The sequence below is a fragment of the Somniosus microcephalus genome, chromosome 20 (genome assembly GCF_052327205.1).
Source record: "Somniosus microcephalus isolate GS21.2 chromosome 20, FLI_Smic_1.0, whole genome shotgun sequence".
In the NCBI taxonomy this organism is placed as follows: Eukaryota; Metazoa; Chordata; class Chondrichthyes; order Squaliformes; family Somniosidae; genus Somniosus; species Somniosus microcephalus.
In genome coordinates, this window is record NC_141006.1 from 7,322,238 (window position 1) to 7,343,904 (window position 21,667).

A 21,667-nucleotide genomic window follows, 5' to 3' on the forward strand; every position below is an offset into this window, starting at 1 on the left:
CCTCCTGCGCTTTGCCTTCTTCCCCGCTGATTAAGATGGCGCCTCCCGCACTTTGCCTTCTTCCCCGCTGTTGTTAGTGCTACTTTCCGCGGTTCCCGTTGCAACCTGCAGCTCCTCGCGGTTTCTTGCGCGTTTAATATTTCTTTTTTTAAATTATCTTCCCGTCGTGGAACAACCCTGTGGGACTCTTGCCTCCCTCTTTGCGGGTCTATATGCAGCCCGGCTTCGTAGCACCGGCCGCGCCCTGTGTGCTCCATCCTCTCTCTCTCTCTTCTTCCCGACAACGCTGCTCGGCCCCGTTGCAAACCACCCGCTCGAGTTCGCGACCGCCGCAGCCCAGGAAGGATCAGTGCACTACCTGCCACCAGCCCGATTAGCTGAAGCACCATCGACAGGAACCAGGCCCCGCATCCGACAGCTTCTCCAGCAATCTTCAACTCCGCAACACAGGGCGGATGCCCACGGTCGACGCCCGTTTCTACTGCCTCTTACTTTCTTTTCTTTCCGGCCTCGACCTCTGCTCACTTCGCTGTAGGAATGGATCCCAGGAGGTGGTGCAGACTGTAGGTAGGTTCGTATCTGCTCGTCGCCAGTATTACGTCCATGAATGATTGAGACACGGACAGCAGGAGTTGAACAAAACACGTCTTTACTGATGGAAGTCAATAGTGAAACTGAAAACAACAGAGGCTCACTAGCGCCTTTTATACAGGGGTGGTCACTGCAGGTACTGCAGTCTGAGACCAGTTATTCTCTTAAAGGTACATACACAACACTCACTGTGTTGAAATGAAGGCTTATCACAGTTTTCTACTCTTAATCATGCTTTCCCAGGATCTCAAAGCTCTCCAAGTCGTTTATCCCTCCTCCCATTTACAGGCTTTTAAAAGCTCAAGCTTGTTGTTCCCTAACTAATACTTCCAGATTTATCTGATCTTCACCCCTAGTCCTTTCACCCCTGATGGTGTCCTGCACCAGGGACCTTGGCCTCTGACACTGGTTTTGTTGATTCGAAAAAAAACATATGCTAAATCCAACTGATAGCTGCACTGCGTTCCTCTGTGAGTTTGATGGAAGGGGAGAGGAAGCTGAACAACTGTGCTGGGATGGTTACCTGGGCTAAAGAAAATTTGGATGGGTAGAGGTTCCTTTCCTGCACCTTTTAAATGTGGCCTTGATGGCTCAGTTAGCAAATGCAGTGGCCAGAGTGGTACTGAATTATATACCTGGTTTGGCTTTTGGTTTTTAGTGGATAATCTCAGCCAAGGGGTCATTGGGAGGTGTTACAAATGCTCTCTGTGCCTCTGTGCTTTGGAGGGAAAAAAAGCCAGGATTCCAACTCGACACTACAGCGCTCTCCAGTGACCTCTGCTCGAAAATGTGTGTGTATGTGAATATTAGGGGGGAAAAATGTGGTCACGCTTCCTTTCGGGCGCGAGGGGGCAGGTGCTGGCAAATGGCCGCCCGGCACCTGCCTTTTAATTTGTGCTGCTGCAGCCGCAAACACAGCGCCCTGACCCTGTTGGACATAGCGTCTGGCGGTAGGTTGGGGGTATGAGCAAAGTTTGCGGCCGGGACGCTGCGCACGGCAATGACACCATCGCCGGAGGCACAGCTCCGCCGCCGTTAACCCCCTGCTGAATTTTGCGGGAGGCTTTGGTGGTGCCGCGCCCACGCTAGGTGCTTTATGCCCCATTAGCGCCACCTTGGCGCAAAGCAACCCAATTCTTCCCCCTAGGTGTCGATAGGATTGAGTTTAGTTTTGATGGCCACACATATTCACATCGTCTGCCAACATTTAACTACATGAACAATGATCACTTGGGCAAGGTCCAAGTGAAATGCTGAACGTGCCCATGGAACCCATACCACAGCAAGAGTCAGCAACTTCAGCAGATGATCGGGGGAGAGGACAGTAATATTGGTAACATGGATCTTAAACAATAGTTCCAGCTTTTCATATTCATCTCCTTTTTGTCTTTCAGATTTTATTGTATTTGTCGCCTCTGTTGCAGTGATAGCTGCTGGGACCAAGGGGAATATCTTTGCCACCTCAGCACTTCGCAGCATGAGATTCCTACAGATTCTCCGGATGGTACGGATGGATCGTAGAGGAGGAACCTGGAAATTGTTGGGATCTGTTGTGTATGCTCACAGTAAGGTCAGTCCAAGCTTTGTATCTCTCTGATTTTCTTCCCCCTCCTGCCCTACTTTAGTTCTGCCACATTTTATTGCCAAGTTTCTCCCCTCCTCTTCTGAAAGCATTGACCGCTTTCTGGGGTACAATTCCACAGAGACAGACCACCTTATAATACTTCACCCAAATGCCCATTCTTTGTGTTTGTGTTTGAACTTGACATTCATTGGATTGCTTACCTTGAAGGGCATCACATAAGTGACCACAGCCTCAGCTAATGCCCACACATCGCCACTTTCCAACAGTGGTAATTGGATGATGATCAGGAGCAGTAACTCTAGTTAATTTTTTCCCACCTCCCTAATCCAAGACCACTGATGCCAGTTGTAGCCCCCCACCCCACATTGCTGCCTTGGGGACATGAACTAGCTAAGCACAGACTGCAAATCTAACCTGGGGCCTACTGGTCTGTATGTCTCAGCTGTGTGCTTTCTTAGCCAACCAAGACATCAAGGTGGCTTACTACTTTTACTGAAGATTTGAAGGATGCACTGCTGTCCGTCTGCCATGGTTTCTGCAATAGTTCACATTTAATTCATGCTTACCGGGATGAGCAATGTCAGTGCTGGAGAATGGAATGCTTTTTCACTTTTGTCTCCCAGTGTTAATATCAAGCTCTGCCAGGTTAAATGTGGCACAGCGAAATCGGTGTAGAGTAGCCTCTGTGCTGGATGTGTTTTCATTTATAGGGATTTTTCCCCTTTCTGCACTTTTTTCTCCTCAGCATCGCTCTGACATACAGCAAGACTTTGTGGGGGTAATTTTGGCTCTGTGCGAGAGTGCAAAATGGATGATAACGAATCGGCCACCCGTTTTACATATCTCCCATTTTTTATTCCCATTGAAGTGAATGATAATTACAATCGGTAGATATGTAAAATAGGCTGCCGATTCACTATCACCCATTTTACACTATTGAACAAAGTCAAAAATATCTGCTTTGAATAAGGAGCAGAGTACTTACTGTGTGAGTGCAGTGGGTTAGACACTATCTTTTCATCTTAAAAACTTGTGTTCAAAAACTACTGGGATGAAAGTCTCTCCTCTCTGCTGGCTCCTATGTGAAGTAAGTTTGGAAAGTCCACAGCAAAAACCTCCTTTGACTTGATAAGCACAAAATGCAAAATGATAAACATGAATAAAACAAACAGCCAGCTGCCAGGAGTGCATGCATGAGCGGTGGCTGGGCATGATTGTCCAATGCAGTGTGCTCCCATGGGACCAAATGCAGCCGAGCTTAATCCTGCTCTCATACAGTGCCCAACACACACACTTTGCTGTGGCAGTCAACTAGATAGCAAATGAGAGCAGGAACTCTGATTTAATTTCCCTCCTTTGCATCGCGGAATGCTGACGCTGGCCACCCCAGCTGAAATCAACGAACCGAGCATAGAGTGTATGGCCTTCCTGGTCTGGAGGCTCAGTCGCTCACTCGGTGATCTATATACCAACTGAGGTATCGGGAGCCTGAATTATTTACTTGTTTAAAACAGTGCCTCATTGCTTGGATCATTGTAGTAAGATGTTCTCTTGTTCTATTGCAGGAACTGATTACAGCCTGGTACATTGGGTTTTTAATCCTCATTTTCTCCTCTTTCCTCGTCTATCTGGCTGAGAAGGAGGCAAATTCTGAATTTTCAACATACGCAGACTCCCTCTGGTGGGGTACAGTAAGTCCAGATACTAGTACTCCAGTTAATTGTTTTTCTTTTTAAATGGCTCTTCTGTGTCTGTCAGTGACACTACTGTGATGACTAAAAAACTAATGGGTAGGAAACTTGCTGTGTGATATTAGTGTGTGAACATGTTAACTGGTATCAGGGGTATGAAGGCATACGGATGAAAGTCGAGTAAATGGAGTTGAGGCACAGATCAGCCATGATCTGATTGAATGGCGAAACAAGCTCGAGGGGCTGAATGTTCCTATGTGTTCATATGAAATTCCTTTGGTTGCTATTGTAACAGAGCTGGTAGCCAGAGTAACTAATACCGCACAACATGATTTGACCCCATAAATGTTGTTGTGTGAGCTAATCTACAGTGCCAATGGAGGCCCAGATCAAGCTTGTTGATTCTGGCTTTTTCAGTCCTTGTCTCCCCTGCCATATAAATTTGGAAGTTTGAGACCAAAATGGGTTGGTGGCTGTTGGGCGTGCCTTCAGCAGCTCCACTTAACTAGGGATTTAGTTAGTCCTGTATGTTAACACATGCATTAATTGTAGTCAGTACATTTGTGTTAACAGAGCTGGGCCTAATGTTTCCCCATACTCTTAAAATGGTTCCTGAGAAAAATATTTCTATCTCACGTTAACACACAGATCTGGTTTTGCTTTTGCTTGTTAATCATAGAACATAGAGATTTTCTCACCTACATTCGCGACTCTTCCGACGCTCTCCACCACTTTAACCGTTTCCAGTTTCCTGGCCCCAACCGTCTCCTTTTCACTATGGACGTCCAATCCCTCTACATCTCCATCCCCCACCAGGGCGGCCTGAGGGCGCTCCACTTCTTCCTTTAACAGAGGCCCAACCAGTCCCCATCCACCACCACCCTCCTGCACCTCACTGAACTTGTTCTTATATTGAACAACTTCTCCTTTGATTCCACTTACTTCCTTTTTCCTCAACCGAGGATTCCTCTCCACCATGGTTGACTTGGCCCTTGACTGTGTAAGTTCCATTTCCCGCACTTCTGCTCTCACCCTTTCCCCTCCCTCCCAGAACCACGATAGGGTTCCCCTTGTCCTCACCTTTCACCCCACCAGCCTCCACATTCAATGGATCATCCTCCGCCATTTCCGCCACCTCCAGCATGATCCCACCACCAAACTCATCTTCCCCGCCCCTCCTCTTTCAGCATTCCGAAGGGACCGCTCCCTCTGTGACACCCTGGTCCACTCCTCAATCACCCCCAACACCCCTTCCCCTTCCCACGACACCTTCCCGTGCAAGTGCAGGAGATGCAACACAGAATCACAGAATCACAGAAACCCCACAGTGCAGATAGAGGCCATTTCGGCCCATCGAGCCTGCACCGACACATATCCCACCCGATCCCCGTAACCCCTACACCAACAGATATCCCACCCTATCCCTGTAACCCCACATATTTAATCCCCCTAACACTAAGGGTCAATTTATCATAGTCAATCAACTTAACCCGCACATCTTTGAACTGTGGGAGGAAACCGGAGCACCCGGAGGAAACCCATGCAAACACGGGGAGAATGTGCAAACTCCACACAGACAGTCGCCCGAGGCCGGATTCGAACCCGGGTCCCTGGCGCTGTGAGGCAACAGTGCTAACCACTATGCCACCGTGCTGCCCACCTGCCCTTTTACCTCCTCCCTTCCCACTGTCCAGGGCCCCAAACACCCCTTCCAGGTGAAACAGCGATTTACCTGTACTTCTTGCAATTTAATATACTGTATTTGCTAATCATGATGCGGTCTCCTCTACATTGGGGAGAACAAACGCAGATTGGGTTACTGCTTTGCGGAACACTTCCGTTCAGTCCTCAAGCGTGACCCCGAGCTTCCGGTCGTCTGTCACTTTAATTCTCTGCTCCACTCCCACTCTGACCTCGGCCTCTTACATTGTTCCAATTAAGCTCGAGGAACAGCACCTCATCTTTCTATTAGGCACTTTACAGCCTTCTGGGCACAACGTCGAGTTCAGCAATTTCAGACCATAACCTCTGCCCTGTTTTTTCAGATGGCAGCTGTTGATGATTCTGCTATACCCATTTACACCTCCTCTAGACCCATCTTTTGTTTCTTTACTTGTCCCATTACCATTTCCTTTTGCTTTGTACTATCATCCCTTTTGTCATTTAATCACTCCTGCCCTCCACCCTATCACAGGCCTTCCCTTTTGTTCTTTCCTCCCCTCCCCCTGCCTCTGAATTTGCTTAAAACCTGTTACATCTCCAACTGTTTCCAGCTCTGACAAAAGGTCATCTCCACAGATGCTGCCTGACCTGCTGAGTATTTTCAACATTTTCTGTTTTGATTAGGGATTTACTTAATTTGTACATCACAGTAATTTGTCCCATTTAAATACTGAGGAAGTCAGCAGAGCTTGAGCGGGAGATAGGTTACCTACATGAGAGCCTGAGCTGTTTGCGGTGTCCTGTCTATTAGACAGCAGCCTGTGACTTTATGCTGGCTACATGTGAGGCACCACCACTAGCATAAGGCAGCACAGAATTTACTCGACTGTCTTTCAGTAAACTCTGCAGCATGGGTGTTGTGTAGCACCAAGTCTCCCCGTGCTAGGTATTTTGGAGGAGGAGAAGCAGGAACAAGAGGTTTTAGCCCAGGAGGCAGATATTCCAGTTACTGCTCTATCCAATACAGTGCAAATAATGGCGGCATGTTACCTGGAGGGACCTCAGTGACCAACAGTGAGTTTGGAGACTGCACCTCTGCATTTTCAGATTCATGTCAGCTTCTGGACTCAGACCTGCAGCCATAAAGCAACAGCTGTCAGTGGATGTGAAATTGACCACCGCATTCAATTTCTACGTTCACTTGGTGCTTGCAGGTGATGCCCTCCCTTTTATTGACAGAGTTCCTGCTCTCTCAAAGTTATTGCTTTTTGAACACTGGTGAAAAAACTTGCAAGTTAAATACATGTTTCCTGGGTAGTGCTCACAATGCAGATTTCTTGAGAGAATCAAGGGCTGATTAATTGTCTGAGATTGCAAGATTGGTTCCTTGGAGACATGGGTTACTTGGATGATGATACCTCGCTCTGAGTAGCCTCCAGATGCCACATACACATTTATCAGCCAAAAATATAATAGAAGAAACCTTTGGCCACTTAATATAAAATGTTTTGAATGTTTAAATTCCTCTGATGATGCCTTATCAGGCATATAAAGTCTGAGGGCATATAAAGTAGCCAAATCTAGTGGGAGGATAGAAGATTGGGAAGCATTTAAAAGCCAGCAAAGAATAACTAAAAGATTAATTAAGAAAGGGAAGATAGATTATGAAAGTAAACTAGCAAAAAATATAAAAACAGATAGCAAGAGTTTCTACAGTTATATAAAAAGAAAAAGGGTGGCTAAAGTGAATGTTGGTCCCTTAGAGGATGAGACCAGGAAATTAGTGGTGGGGAACATGGAGATGGCAAAATCTCTGAACAAATATTTTGTATCAGTCTTTACAGTAGAGGACACTAAAAATATCCCAACACTGGACAAACAGGTGGCTATAGGGGGGGAGGAGTTAAACACAATTAAAATCACTAAGGAGGTGGTACTCGGTAAGATAGTGGGACTAAAGGCGGATAAATCCCCTGGACCTGATGGCTTACATCCTAGGGTCTTGAGAGAAGTAGCGGTAGGGATTGCGGATGCATTGGTGGTAATTTTCCAAAACTCCCTGGATTCAGGAAAGGTCCCAGCAGATTGGAAAACTGCTAATGTAACGCCCTTATTTAAAAAGGGAGGTAGACAAAAGGCTGGAAACTATAGACCAGTTAGTCTAACATCTGTGGTTGGTAAAATGTTGGAGTCCATTATTAAGGAAGCAGTAACAGGACATTTGGATAAACATAATTTAATCGGACAGAGTCAGCATGGTTTTACGAAGGGGAAGTCATGTTTGACAAATGTGCTCGAATTCTTTGAGGATGTAACAAACAGGGTGGATAAAGGGGAACCAGTGGGTGTGGTGTATTTGGACTTCCAAAAGGCATTTGACAAGGTGCTACACAAAAGATTACTGCACAAGATAAAAAATCACAGGATTGTGGGCAATATACTGGCATGGGTGGAAGATTGGCTATCTAACAGAAAACAGAGAGTTGGGATAAATGGTTCATTCTCGGGTTGGCAATCAGTAACTAGTGGTGTTCCGCAGGGGTCAGTGCTGGGACCCCAACTCTTTACAATCTATATTAACGATTTGTAGGAAGGGACCGAGTGCAACGTATCACAAGTTTGCCGACGATACAAAGATGGGAGGGAAAGCAGTGAGTGAGGAGGACATAAAAAACCTGCAAAAGGACATAGACAGGCTAAGTGAGTGGGCAAAAATTTGGCAGATGGAATATAATGTTGGAAAGTGTGAGGTTATGCACTTTGGCAGAAAAAATCAAAGAGCAAGTTATTAGCTAAATGGAGAGAAACTGCAAAGTGCTACAGTACAAAGGGATCAGGGGGTCCTGGTGCATGAAACACAGAAGGTTAGTATGCAGGTACAGCAGGTGATCAGGAGGGCCAATGGAATCTTGGCTTTTATTGCAAGGGGCATGGAGTATAAAAACAGGGAAGTCTTGCTGCAGTTATACAGGGTACTGGTGAGGCCACACCTGGAATACTGCGTACAGTTTTGGTTTCCATATTTAAGAAAAGATATACTTGCTCTCAAGGCGGTTCAGAGAAGGTTCACTCGGTTGATTCCGGAGATGAGGGGGTTGACTTATGAGGAAAGGTTGAGTAGGTTGGGCCTCTACTCATTGGAATTCAGAAGAATGAGAGGCGATCTTATCGAAACACATAAGATTGTGAGGGGGCTTGATTGGGTGGATGCGGGGAGGATGTTTCCACTGATGGGTGAGACTAGAACTAGGGGGCATAATCTTAGAATAAGAGGCTGCCCTTTCAAAACTGAGATGAGGAGAAACTTCTTCACTCAGAGGGTAGTAAATCTATGGAATTTGCTACCCCAGAGAGCTGTGGAAGCTGCGACATTAAATAAATTTAAAACGGAGATAGACAGTTTCCTAGCAGATAAGGGAATTAGGGGTTACGGGGAGCGGGCAGGGAAGTGGACGTGAGTCTAGATTCGGATCAGCCATGATCCTATTGAATGGCGGAGCAGGCCCGAGGGGCCTTATGGCCTACTCCTGCTCCTACTTCTTATGTTCTTATGCCTTGCAGTATGAGTGAGTTGCCAGAGTAATTGGAGAGTGTTGCATGCTGTATAATATTGCCACTGATAAGGCATACACATACTTATTGAAGAAGAACTGCAGCAAGGCAGGCTGCAGGAAAAGGGTAATGGGAACGAAACCTGCAGCACACCAGCCAGTGCCCAAAGTAGCACAATGCCACAGTCCTGATCAATCACTCTTCCCCTTGTGGCTTGCAGAGAGCCTTTCCTGCAGACAAAGGAGTAGAATGTGGAACTTTGTACATTTTAACTTCAATTGGCTGTTTTTTTTCCAGCTGTACAAAACAATTCTTTTAATGTTAATTTTACATTAAAAATACTAACTGCAAATTTATTACTGTGAGAGAACATTCAATGTTTAACATGCTTTGCCACTGTGCTGTCCTTTTTTGCTATGAGGAGTGTGTGCCACATTCTTCCTCATGCATTACCTTGAGATGATGCTCTATTGGAAGTAATGGCCCAGAAATTAGGATCGGGGGCTTGCCGCGCGTGCAAGCCCCCGATGTGCACTTACCCGGCGCGCCGACAGCTGAAGCCTGGGCCTGCTTGGAATTCCTGTCACTGGCCCAGTTCAGCTGTCGGCGCGCTGTGCTTGCCTGATCCAGCGGCGTAGTTAGTGCGATGTACCGGCTGGGATCAGGTGAGCACTGGGCAGCCAATCAGGGGAGGGAAAACTTCATTCATGAGTTTGATAGTAAGAACTGTCAACCTCATGAAAACTACGGGCGCCCAAAGCACTACTTAAACTTTAAATAAAATTTTAAAAAACATCCCAATAATTAAATGAACTATAAATAACTTTAAAAAACTATTTTAAACAATTAATCAAATTTTTGAAAAAAATAATTTTTTCAGAAATCAGGTCTAAAAATAAACTTACCTTACTGTAAAGTCCTTAAAAACAATAAAGCTGTGGAAAAAATGTTATAATTTTAAATAATAGACCACTTACCTTAAAGAATCAAGTCCTTATGTGTCCTTTTTACATTTCTAAAAAGTTCAGGCCCTTACACACGGGCAAACCTGTCAAAAAGAAGGAAGTTCAACGCGTGCGCGCAGAGTCCTGAGCGCACGCGTTGGACCTCTGAACCCCTTGGAGGAAATGCCAGTTTCCCGCGCATGCGCTGTGCATGCTGAAATCCGGCACTTCCAACAGGCCCACACGTGAGTACCCCGTCCGTACTCACGCGTTGGGACTGGAATTACTGGCCCATTAAGTGTGGTGGATTCCTGAGAGCTTTCCTGAGGACCTGCTTGTGATTCCGCTGGCCACCTACCTTTGTGTCACAGAAACAGGCGAATAAACAGACCTTTCCAACTTTGCAGGTCTACATGCTTTAGGGGGCTTCTCCTGCCACCAGCACAGAAACAGGTACTGATAGGGGACTGGCAATAACTTGAGAGCCATTGGCCGATTTGCGTGATTCTGCATACATGCCACTACTGGAGGTTGAGTCCTGACTGCAATCACTGCTCTCTGTCTGCTGCGAGATCTCTGAATCCCTTCTGGATGGTTCTCCCTTGTATGGTTCCAAGCACGACAAAACTATGTTTTTTTGTATTTATGACTGTGGACCTCATTGTCTTGATATCATCAGCGGGCGCATTCCTGAGAGATGCTCACTGCCTGCATACCTGAGATTCTGCTGATGCAGCATGCTGCTCAGTGACAGTGCATAGCGTAGTCAGCTCTTGCTGCTACTGTATTACCCAACTGCAATTCTACCCAGACCATCTTCCATCATTTCATGTAGTGAGCCATGTGACTTACTGGTTCATGCTGGGAAGGATCATTTGCTTCATCGGTGGCCCCATAGGTCACAATCGAAAAGTGGTTCAGTAAGTCCCATGAACACCATAAAATAACACTCAGCCTTTCTTCACCAACCATTTTCCTCACCTGTCATTAGTGACTAACCTTGTTTTGCCCTCGTGAAATCCACGAACATTCTCTGAAGTGTGTCTGAACTAGTGCTGATTCAGGCAGTGTGAATTATGTCGAGTAGTGAGACGGTTGTGAAGCTCCCAATGTACTGGCTTCCTCCTCCTGGGCTTGTGACACTTCTGTTAAAATAAGGCTGAGCATCCCTAATCATTTTTATGTGTATTGTTGCATTGACAATGCATGGCATTTCTAACTCCCAACTGCCTAGTCTTTACATGTCACAGAAGCAGACAGTCCCATGATACTTTTCCAGTTGTCACTTTACTCGGTTACCTCCACCTTTAATGCCCTTGTGGCCAGCAAACGCTTGACTCGCTCCCATCCCAATCATCCCCACTAGCATGGCTCTTATCGTCACTCCTCAAATCCAAAGGATGCAGATTTGAGTGTACCTGGTGCACAACTGGCTTAGCCATCTGTCTCCGCATCGAGCTGGACCACATCAAGTGCCTCACTCTTCTCGGCCAAAAATGGACCTCACTCTTCTCGGCCAAAAACCACCCACTACTCCAGGTCCACCCTGGAGAGCGAAGATAACCCCCACTTTTTCTCCACTACCAGCCATCTCTTTAAATCCCACTCTGCTGCCCTCACCTCCAACAAGGTGTGAGGAGCTCATGGACTTCTTTGTCACGAAGGTTGAGATCATCCTATTGACTTGGATAGTGAATTGGTAGGAGACAGAGAGTAGGGAGAATGGGTATGTACAGTACTCCAATTGGCAGGATGTGACTAGTGGTGTCCCCCAGGGATCTCCACTGGGGCCTCGGCTTTTCACTATATTTATAAATGACTTGGATGAAGAAATCGAGAGCTGTAAACCTAAGTCTGCTGACGACACTAAGTTAGGTGGCACAGTAAATAGTGTAGATGGGAGCAGGAGGTTGCAAAGGGAAATTGATAGATTAAGTGAGTGGGCAAAAGTAGCAGATGGCGTCCAATGTGGGAAAGCGTGAGGTCATCCACTTTGAACCTAAGAAAGATAGATCAGTGCATTTTTTAAATGGTGAGAAGCGAGGAACTGTGGAGGAGCAGAGAGGTTTAGGGCTCCAAGTGTAGAAATCACTAAAAGCTAGTGGACAGGGACATAATATAATTAAAAAGGCTAATGGAATGTTGGCCTTTATCTGAAGGGGGCTGGAATACAATGGGGTGGAAGTTCTGTTCCAGCTGTACCGAGCTCTGGTCAGACCCCACCTGGACACTGTGGTCAGTCTGGGCCCCGCACCTCAGGAAGGATATATTGGCCTTGGAGGGGGTGCAGCGCAGATTCACCAGAATGATACCGGGACTAAAAGGGTTAAATTATGAGGACAGGTTTCATAGACAAGGCTTGTATTCACTTGAGTATAGAAAATGAAGGGGTGAACTAATTGAGGTGTTTAAGATGATTAAAGGATGTAATAGGGTAGAGAGAAACTATTTCCTCTGGTGGGGAAGTCCAGAACAAGGGGGCAGAACTTTAAAATTAGAGCCAGGCCATTCTAGGGTGATGTCAGAAAGCACTTCTTCACACAGAGGGTAGTTAAAATCTGGAACTCTCTCCCTCAAAACGCTGTTGAGGCTGGGGAGTCAATTGAAAATTTCAAAACTGAGTTTGATAGATTTTTGTTAGTCAAGGATACTAAGGGTTATGGAACCAAGGCGGGTAGATGGAGTTAAGCTACACATTAGCCATGATCTAACTGAATGGCAGAATAGGCTTGAGGGGCTGAATAGCCGACTCCTGCTCCTATGATCCATCCATTGAGTTGCCTCTGCGGCTTAGCCCTTCTCCCTGGCCACCAAACCAAACCTGCCCACCAGTTCCCCCTGCCCTATCTCTAATTTCCCTCCTGTCACCCCTCCTCTCCAAGCTAACCACGTTACACACCTCTGGCTCCTATTCCCGCTAAACTGCCGACTACCCAACTTTCCCTCCTGGCTCCTATGCTAGCTGATAATGTCAATGGCTTCCACTTCTTGAGTACTGCCCCCCCCCCCCCGCCTCACCTTTCAAAACCATCATCTTCACTCCCCTCCTCAAAAAACCCACTCTTGGCTTCCTCTGACCTTGCAAACTACAAACCTCTCTCTCCTCTCCAAAGCCCTTGAACTTGTTGTCACTTCCCAAATCTGTGCCCGTCTTTCCTGCGAATCCATTTTTGAGTTTCTCCAATCAGAGTTCAGCCCTTGCCACAGCAGCAAAACAGCCCTAACCAAAGTCACAAATAACACGCTCTGTGCCTGTGCCCATGGTGCATTATCCCTCCTTATCCTCCTGGACCTCTCTGCAGCCATTAATGTTGTCATCCACACCATCCTCTTGCAACACCTTTCTCCTATTGTCCAGCTTGATGGGACGCCCTCGCTTGGTTCCAGTCGAATCCTATCCGATCGTAGTTAGAACATCTCCAGCAGCGGCTTCTCTTCACACCATTACCACCAGAGTCCCACAAAGATCTTTTTGTATTCATTCACAGGATGTGGGCATCGCTGGCAAGGCCAGCATTTATTGCCCATCCCTAATTGCCCTTGAGAAGGCGGTGGTGAGCCACCATTTCAGAGGGCAGTTAAGAGTCTGGAGTCACATATAGGCCAGACCAGGTAAGGACGGCAGATTTCCTTCCCTATAGGACATTAGTGAACCAGATGGGTTTTTAAGACAATCCGGTATTTTCATGGTCCATTACTGATACCAACTTTTTATTCCAGATTTATTTAATGAACTGAATTCAAATTCCCCAGCGTAGTGGGATTTGAACTCATGTCCCCGGATAATTAGCCCAGACCTCTGGATTAATCCAGTAACATAACCACTATGCTATCGTTCCCTATTCTTGGCCCCCTTCTCTTCCTCATCTACATGGTGGCTATTTACATCCCTGGCATCTGACTCAACCCTGAGCCGAGCTTGCAATCCCAATCCTTTCCATCTCAGCACCGCCGATCTCCACTTCCGTAACATTGCCTCCCTCCACCTTTACCTCAGCCCATCTGCTGCTGAAACCCTCATCCATGGCTTTGTCACCTCCAGACTCGCCTATTCCAGTGCTCTGCTGGCTGGCCTCGCATCCTCTACCCTCTGCTGCCAGTATCCTATCCCACACTAAGTCCTGCTCACCCATCATCACTGTCCTTGCTGACCTACATTAGCTCTTGGTCTCTAATACTTCAAGTTTCGAATTCTGATTCCACCCTCTCTCTCTAACCTCCTTTACCCCTTCTACTGCCTCTGAACTCTCCATTCCTCAAACTCTGACCTCTGGCATCTCCCTTTGCCCCACCACTGACAGCCCTGCCTAAGCCACTTGGGAGCCATCTTCTGGAATTCCCTCTTTAAACCCCTCACAACTGCGTTTCCCTCTCCACCATTAGGACCCTCCTTAACTTCTACTTTTTTGACTAACTCTTTGCTTACCCTTCCTCTAATTCATTCTTTTGCTCAGTGCCCGTTTTTTGATTATACCTCTGTGAAGCATGTTGCGACATTTTGGAACACGTTAAAGGTGGCGCATAAATAAAACTTGTATATATTATTGTTGCTCTGAAAATGCAAGGTATATATTATTGCACTGAGTATACAGTGTATATATTATTACACTGAGTATACAGTGTATATATTATTACACTGAGTATACAGTGTATATATTATTACACTGAGTATACAGTGTATATATTATTGCACTCAGTATACAGTGTACATATTATTACACTGAGTATACAGTGTATATATTATTGCACTGAGTATACAGTGTATATATTATTGCACTGAGTATACAGTGTATATATTATTACACTGAGTATACAGTGTATATATTATTGCACTGAGTATACAGTGTATATATTATTGCACTGAGTATACAGTGTACATATTATTACACTGAGTATACAGTGTATATATTATTACACTGAGTATACAGTGTATATATTATTACACTGAGTATACAGTGTATATATTATTGCACTCAGTATACAGTGTATATATTATTGCACTGAGTATACAGTGTACATATTATTACACTGAGTATACAGTGTATATATTATTGCACTCAGTATACAGTGTATATATTATTGCACTGAGTATACAGTGTACATATTATTACACTGAGTATACAGTGTATATATTATTGCACTCAGTATACAGTGTACATATTATTGCACTGAGTATACAGTGTATATATTATTGCACTCAGTATACAGTGTATATATTATTGCACTGAGTATACAGTGTACATATTATTACACTGAGTATACAGCGTATATATTATTGCACTGAGTATACAGTGTATATATTATTGCACAGAGTATACAGTGTATATATTATTACACTGAGTATACGGTGTATATATTATTGCACTGAGTATACAGTGTACATATTATTACACTGAGTATACAGTGTATATATTATTGCACTGAGTATACAGTGTACATATTATTACACTGAGTATACAGTGTATATATTATTGCACTGAGTATACAGTGTACATATTATTACACTGAGTATACAGCGTATATATTATTGCACTGAGTATACAGTGTATATATTATTGCACAGAGTATACAGTGTATATATTATTACACTGAGTATACGGTGTATATATTATTGCACTGAGTATACAGTGTATATATTATTGCACTGAGTATACAGTGTATATATTATTACACTGAGTATACGGTGTATATATTATTGCACAGAGTATACAGTGTATATATTATTACACTGAGTATACAGTGTATATATTATTGCACAGAGTATACAGTGTATATATTATTGCACTGAGCATACAGTGTATATATTATTGCACTGAGTATACGGTGTATATATTATTACACTGAGTATACAGTGTATATATTATTACATTGACAGTGCATGGTGTATGTATTTTGTTGCACTGAGTACATGTTATAAATATTATTGTACTGACAGCACAGGGTATATATATTATTGCTGCATTGACAGTATATAACATCAACTTACATTTATATAGCACTTTTAATGTAGTAAAACGTTCCATGGAACTTCACAGGAGGTTAATCAGACAAAAATTGATATTGAGCCAAAGAAGGAGATATTAGGGCAAGTGACTGAAAGCTTGGTCAAAGATGTGGGTTTTAGGGAACGTCTTAAAGGAGGAGAGAGAGGTGGAGAGGGTTAGGAAGGGAATTCCAGAGCTTAAGGCCTAGACGGCTGAAGGCATGGCCACCAATGATGGGGCGAAGGAAGTAGGGAATGCACAGGAGGCCAGCGTGGAGGATACAGAATTCCTGGAGGGCTGTAGAGCTGAAGGAGGTTACAGAATTAGGGAGGGGTGAGGCCATGGAGGGATTTCAACTCGAGGATGAGAATTTTAAAATGACGGCGATGGACTGGGAATCGGTGTAGGTTAGCGAGCACAGGGGTAAAGGGTGAACGGGACATGGTATGACTTCAGATATGAGCAGCAGAGGTTTGGATAAGCTCAAGTTTATGGAAGGTGGAAGATAGGAGGCCAGCCAGGTAGAGCAAGATAGAGGTAACAAAGGCATGGGTGAGGATTTCAGCACCAGATGGGTTGAGGCAGGCATGGTGATGGGTGATACTACCAAGGTGCAAGTTGGTGGTCTTTGTGATGGAGAAGATATGGGGTTGGAAACTCATGTCAGCTATTCGTATTATTATATGGTGTATATATACGCTGACACATATATATATATATATATATTTTTTAAAAATTCATTCCCGAGATATGGACGTTGCTGACAAGGCCAGCATTTACTGCCCATCCCTAGTTGCCCTTGAGAAGGTGGTGTTGGGCTTTCTTCTTGAACCGCTGCAGCCCATGTGGTAAAGGTACTCCCACAATGCTGTTAGGTAAGTAGGGAGTTTCAGGATTTTGATCCAGCGTCGATGAAGGAACGACGATATATGTCCAAATCGGGATGGAGTGTGACTTGGAGGGGAACCTGGAGGTGGTGATATTCCCATGCATCTGCTGCCCTTGTCCTTCTAGGTAGTGGAAGTCACAGATTTGGGAGGTGCTGCCGAAGAAGCAGCCATGGTGCGCCAGTGGTGGAGGGAGTGCATGTTTAAGCTGGTGGATGGGGTGCCGATCAAATAGACTGCTTTGTCCTGGATGGTGTCGAGCTTCTTGAGTGTTGTTGCAGCTGCACTCATCCAGGCAAGTGGAGAGTATTCTTGTAGATGGTGGAAAGGCTTTGCGGAGTCAGGAGATGAGCCACTCACTGCAGAATTTGGCATGAATTTAACTTTCCCTTGGATTTAACATCTGCAGCGTTGGTTTCCTGGGGCTCATGAAACTGACCAGTGAAAAGGAGACAAGTTTTAGGTGCACTTCATGGGGGTCTATCAACTTCAGTTTGCCCAAACTCAATAAAGGTTCAGTTCTTAACAGATGCTTTGTCAGTTTCCTCTGTCAAACATTTAGCAGAGAGCTCTTGTCACCATAGAGGTTTGGGAGAAATTTGAGGCTATCAAACAGACACCAGCAGGATGGGAGGTGCCCTGGTTGTTTTAAACAGTACATCAGAAGAGGAAGATAATCAACATCCACGGCAGCGATGACGTGCTGTAGTGGGATCAGCAGGTGCACATGAGAGAGGTGCACATGAGAGAGGAGGCCAACAGAGGGGCCGAGGTGGCAGGAGGCACTACAAATTTCACAGTTTGCAGACACTCAGCTTCCTTGACCTCTCAGAAGAGCAGTGCTTCCGCATGCTGAGATTGTCATGTCAGGTGGTCACAGACATCTGCAGCCTCCGAGAAGCACATCTGCTACCTGTTGGACTTGGCAGCTACGCATTACCAGTGGCTGTGCAAATCACCACCGCCCTCAATTTTTTTGCCTCTGATTACTTCCCAGACGCTACTAGAGAAGTGTCGGGGGTCACGCAGTCCACTGCACAAAAATGCATAAGGCAGGTGATGGATGGATTGTTTGCCAGCACTAGGAGTTATGCAAACCTCCCCATAGATGACAGTAGTCAGAATGAGCATGCATTCGCATTCGCCTCTCTGGCTGGCTTCCCACAAGTACAAGGTGGTATCGCAATCCGAGCACCACCACAGCAACCAGGAGTTTTTTTTATCAACCGCAAGGGATGTTATTCCATCAATGCACAGCTGGTGTGCAACCACCACAAGAGGTTCATACAGGTGATCTGTCATGATGCTTTAATACTGCGGCAGTCCAAAATTCCAGACCTTTTCGTTCCAGGGAGCAGACTCAAGGGCTGGCTTGTAGGAGACAAGGGATACCCCCTTCAAACATGGCTCATGACACCTATGAGGAACCCCATCAGTGAGGTGCAGTAGCACTACAACGAGAGCCGCATGACCACCAGGTGTGCTATAGAGCAAGCCATCGGAATGTTGAAGATGTGCTTCAAGTGCCTAAATAGGCCTGGAGGTGCCCTTCAGTACTTACCAGTGAGGGTGCCCAGAATAATAGTGGTGTGCTGTATCCTGCACAATATTGTGCAGAGAGGATTACAGGTGGAGGAGGACGTTGAAGAGGAGGAGGAAGAATATGAAGATGGGGCACCCATTGCCTGACCAGCCTCATACATTGCTGCCAGGGATGCCCTCATAGCTATAAGGTTCAGTTAATTATTGCGACTGGAACAAATACCAAATGAAAGGCACCACCAGCACCAACCGCCCCCACCCCCCTTCCCTTTGTAATAAACGGTCCTTCAACCGCGCATACACCATTGCACATCCGCCCAATGGGTCCCGTCATGTATTGACATTCATCATGAAACAAGTGAAAGGGCGATTTGGCAGTCGGGACGCAATAATGGGCAAAACGTGAAAGTAGTGCTAATCAACAACAACAACTTGCATTTACATAGCGCCTTTAACATAGCAAAACATCTCAAGGCGCTTCACAAGAGCGTTATTAATCAAAATTTGACACTGAGCCACCGAAAGAAATATCAGGACAGCTGACCAAAAGCTTGGTCAAACAGATATGTTTTAAGGAGCGTCTTAAAGGAGGAGAGAGAGGCGGAGAGGTTTAGGGACAGAATTCCTAAGGTGCTGAAAGCACAGCTGCCAATGGTGGAACAATTGAAATCGGAGATTGCATACGATGGCAGAATTGGAGGAACGCAGAGTTTCCGACGGCTTGTAGGGCTGGAGGAGGTTACAGAGATAGGGAGGGGTGAGGCCATGGAGGGATTTGAAAACAAGGATAAGAATTTAAGAATTTTATTGAATTTTAAAATCTATACATTTTATGTGTCGTTATAAGAAAAGGAAACTTTAGACCATAACATTTTGTCAAACACCCATGTGCATATCCTTGGTAAATTACAATTGCTTGAACTTACGCTTCCTACCACTTCTCATGTGCATCCCATGTGGCTTCAGTTGAAGTAGAGGCAGGTTGCTCAGATCCCTGCTCTGACTGCTGAGATGCTTTTGACCTACGCTCCCTGGGTTTTGGAGCTCGTGAGGACTCCGCCAAAGTCTGCTCCACCTGCACCTGTGCAGGGGCAGACTCGGCCATCGGGAGACGAGGGAGCGTGTGGGGTACTGGCTAAGGAGATGGACAACGGATGAGAAGTGGGAGCGTTTTTGAGTGGAGTTCCCACTTCCATGTCCCCATTCACTATTATCCCTCTACAGGGCCAGTGCCACATTACTCCTACCCGTCCGATGCAGACCAGCTTGGTGAAGATCAGTGACGTGTTGTAAGGCCACAGATAAGGTATCTGTCATCCTGTTTAAAGCAGCAGACATGTTGACATCCGTAGTCTGCAGGCCATGATCATGGCCTGCAAGGACTCTTTAAGAGCCGTGCTTGAAGCTCCATGGAGGTGGCCACTCTCTTCAGGGCAGATATTCTCGCAATTACCTGCACCACCAATCCTTAGTGATCGAGTTGCACTCCTATTGCTATTGTGGAGAGTGTGCGTGGCATGTCTGTCAGTTGCTGATGCACCTCTAGCATTCTCCTTCCACGATGGCTCACGGGTTCAGCATCTGTGTCCAGGTGAGCAGAGCTTGGAGAGGATTGCGCCCCCTGACATGGACTCTCCATAGCTGTCCCTGCCACCAGTGTCTGCTCGTGCTCACTTGTGAATTGTGAATCACCAGGTGAAAACCCAACTAACTCTAACTGGCACCACCGAAGTGCGAGTATTTGCGTTTGTGCATGACTGTGCTTCCTGTGACACTGCACCCTCAGAAGGAATGTGATCCTCGGAAGAATTGTCCTTATGCATGTCCAGCAACACTTGCTATACGCGTGAAGGCCCCGGAAGAATGGATATGAATTAATTGTAGCAAAGTAACTATCTTGACAATTATCATACTCAATCTTCTCATAGTTTAGTCATTGATGAAATAAAGTCAGTATGTGTGTCAGAGATATTTGTAATTCTTTCACCAGCTATCTCCGAGTTCCCTGTCTCTCCATCTCCAATTGAGAGGGAAGCAGATGTTCCATTTATCTCCATGGCGTGCTCCTTTACATCTGTGAAATGGCCTATCTGTGACGGGCCACCTCCACCTACAGTCCTCTCCCTCTCCCTTGCATTTTACGCTAACTTCTCCTACAAGGGGCAAGAAAATTATTAAGGAGAATCCATTATTAAGGAAGTGGTAACCGGGCACTTTGAAAATCATAATATGATTAGACAGAGTCAAAATGGTTTTATGAAAGGGAAATCATGTTTAACAAATTTATTAGAGTTTTTTGAGGATGTAACTAGCAGGTTAGATAAAGAGGAACCAGTGGATGTAGTATATTTGGATTTCCAAAAGGTATTTGATAAGGTGCCATATAAAAGGTTATTACACAAGATAAGGGCTCATGGGGAGGGGGTAATATAGTAGCATGGATAGAGGATTGGTTAACGGACAGAAAACAGAGAGTAGGGATAAACGGGTCATTTTCCGGTTGGCAAGTTGTAATGCAAGGATCAGTGCTGGGGCCTCAGCTATTTACAATTTGTATTAATGACTTAGATGAAGGGACCGAGTGCAATGTATCCAGGTTTGCTGATGATACAAAGCTAGGTGGGAAAGTAAGGTGTGAGGAGGACTCAAAGAGCCTGCAAAGGGATATAGACAGGTTAAGTGAGTGGGCAGTAAGATGGCAGATGGAGTATAATGTGAGGAAATGTGAGGTTATTCACTTTGGTAGGAAGAATAGAAAAACAGAATATTTGCCACGACTGGATGTGGCAGGATTGCAGCTTTCACCTGATTCGTTAATTATGGGATCACTTAGCCCTGTCTGTAGCATTTTGCTTCCACAGTTTAGCATGCATGTAGTCCTATGTTGTAGCTTCTCTAGGTTGGCACCTCATTTTCAGGTGCGCCTGAATAATATATACTGACGGCACCTAGTATATATGGACTGACAATACATGGTATAAATATTACGGTTGCACTTACAGTACATATATAAAGTGCAGTCATTGCTATCTATGCATAAGAATAGTTAATGAACGACCTCTGTTAGCTGGTTGTTTGAATGTCTGGCTCTTCTAGCTTGTTGTAAAATTTCTGAAGCATCCTAATTCCTTCTCCTTTATGCTTCATTTCCAATAAGGTATTGGTTCAATTCAGCATAACAATACTCTTCTGGGAAACTACTCGGGCAAACTTGCTGTCACTTGTAATG

General features: G+C 45.3%; 1 protein-coding gene across 1 annotated transcript in view; it reads left to right on the forward strand.

Annotated features, from left to right (window-relative positions):
* LOC147103040 (potassium voltage-gated channel subfamily KQT member 4-like) overlaps positions 1–21,667 on the forward strand; it is a 424,561-nt gene that overhangs the window by 225,203 nt on the left and 177,691 nt on the right. Inside the window, exons 4-5 of the mRNA XM_085963167.1 lie at positions 1,986–2,161; positions 3,742–3,867. Of these exons, the coding sequence (XP_085819293.1) occupies positions 1,986–2,161; positions 3,742–3,867 (302 nt within the window). The remainder of the gene's footprint in view (positions 1–1,985; positions 2,162–3,741; positions 3,868–21,667) is intronic.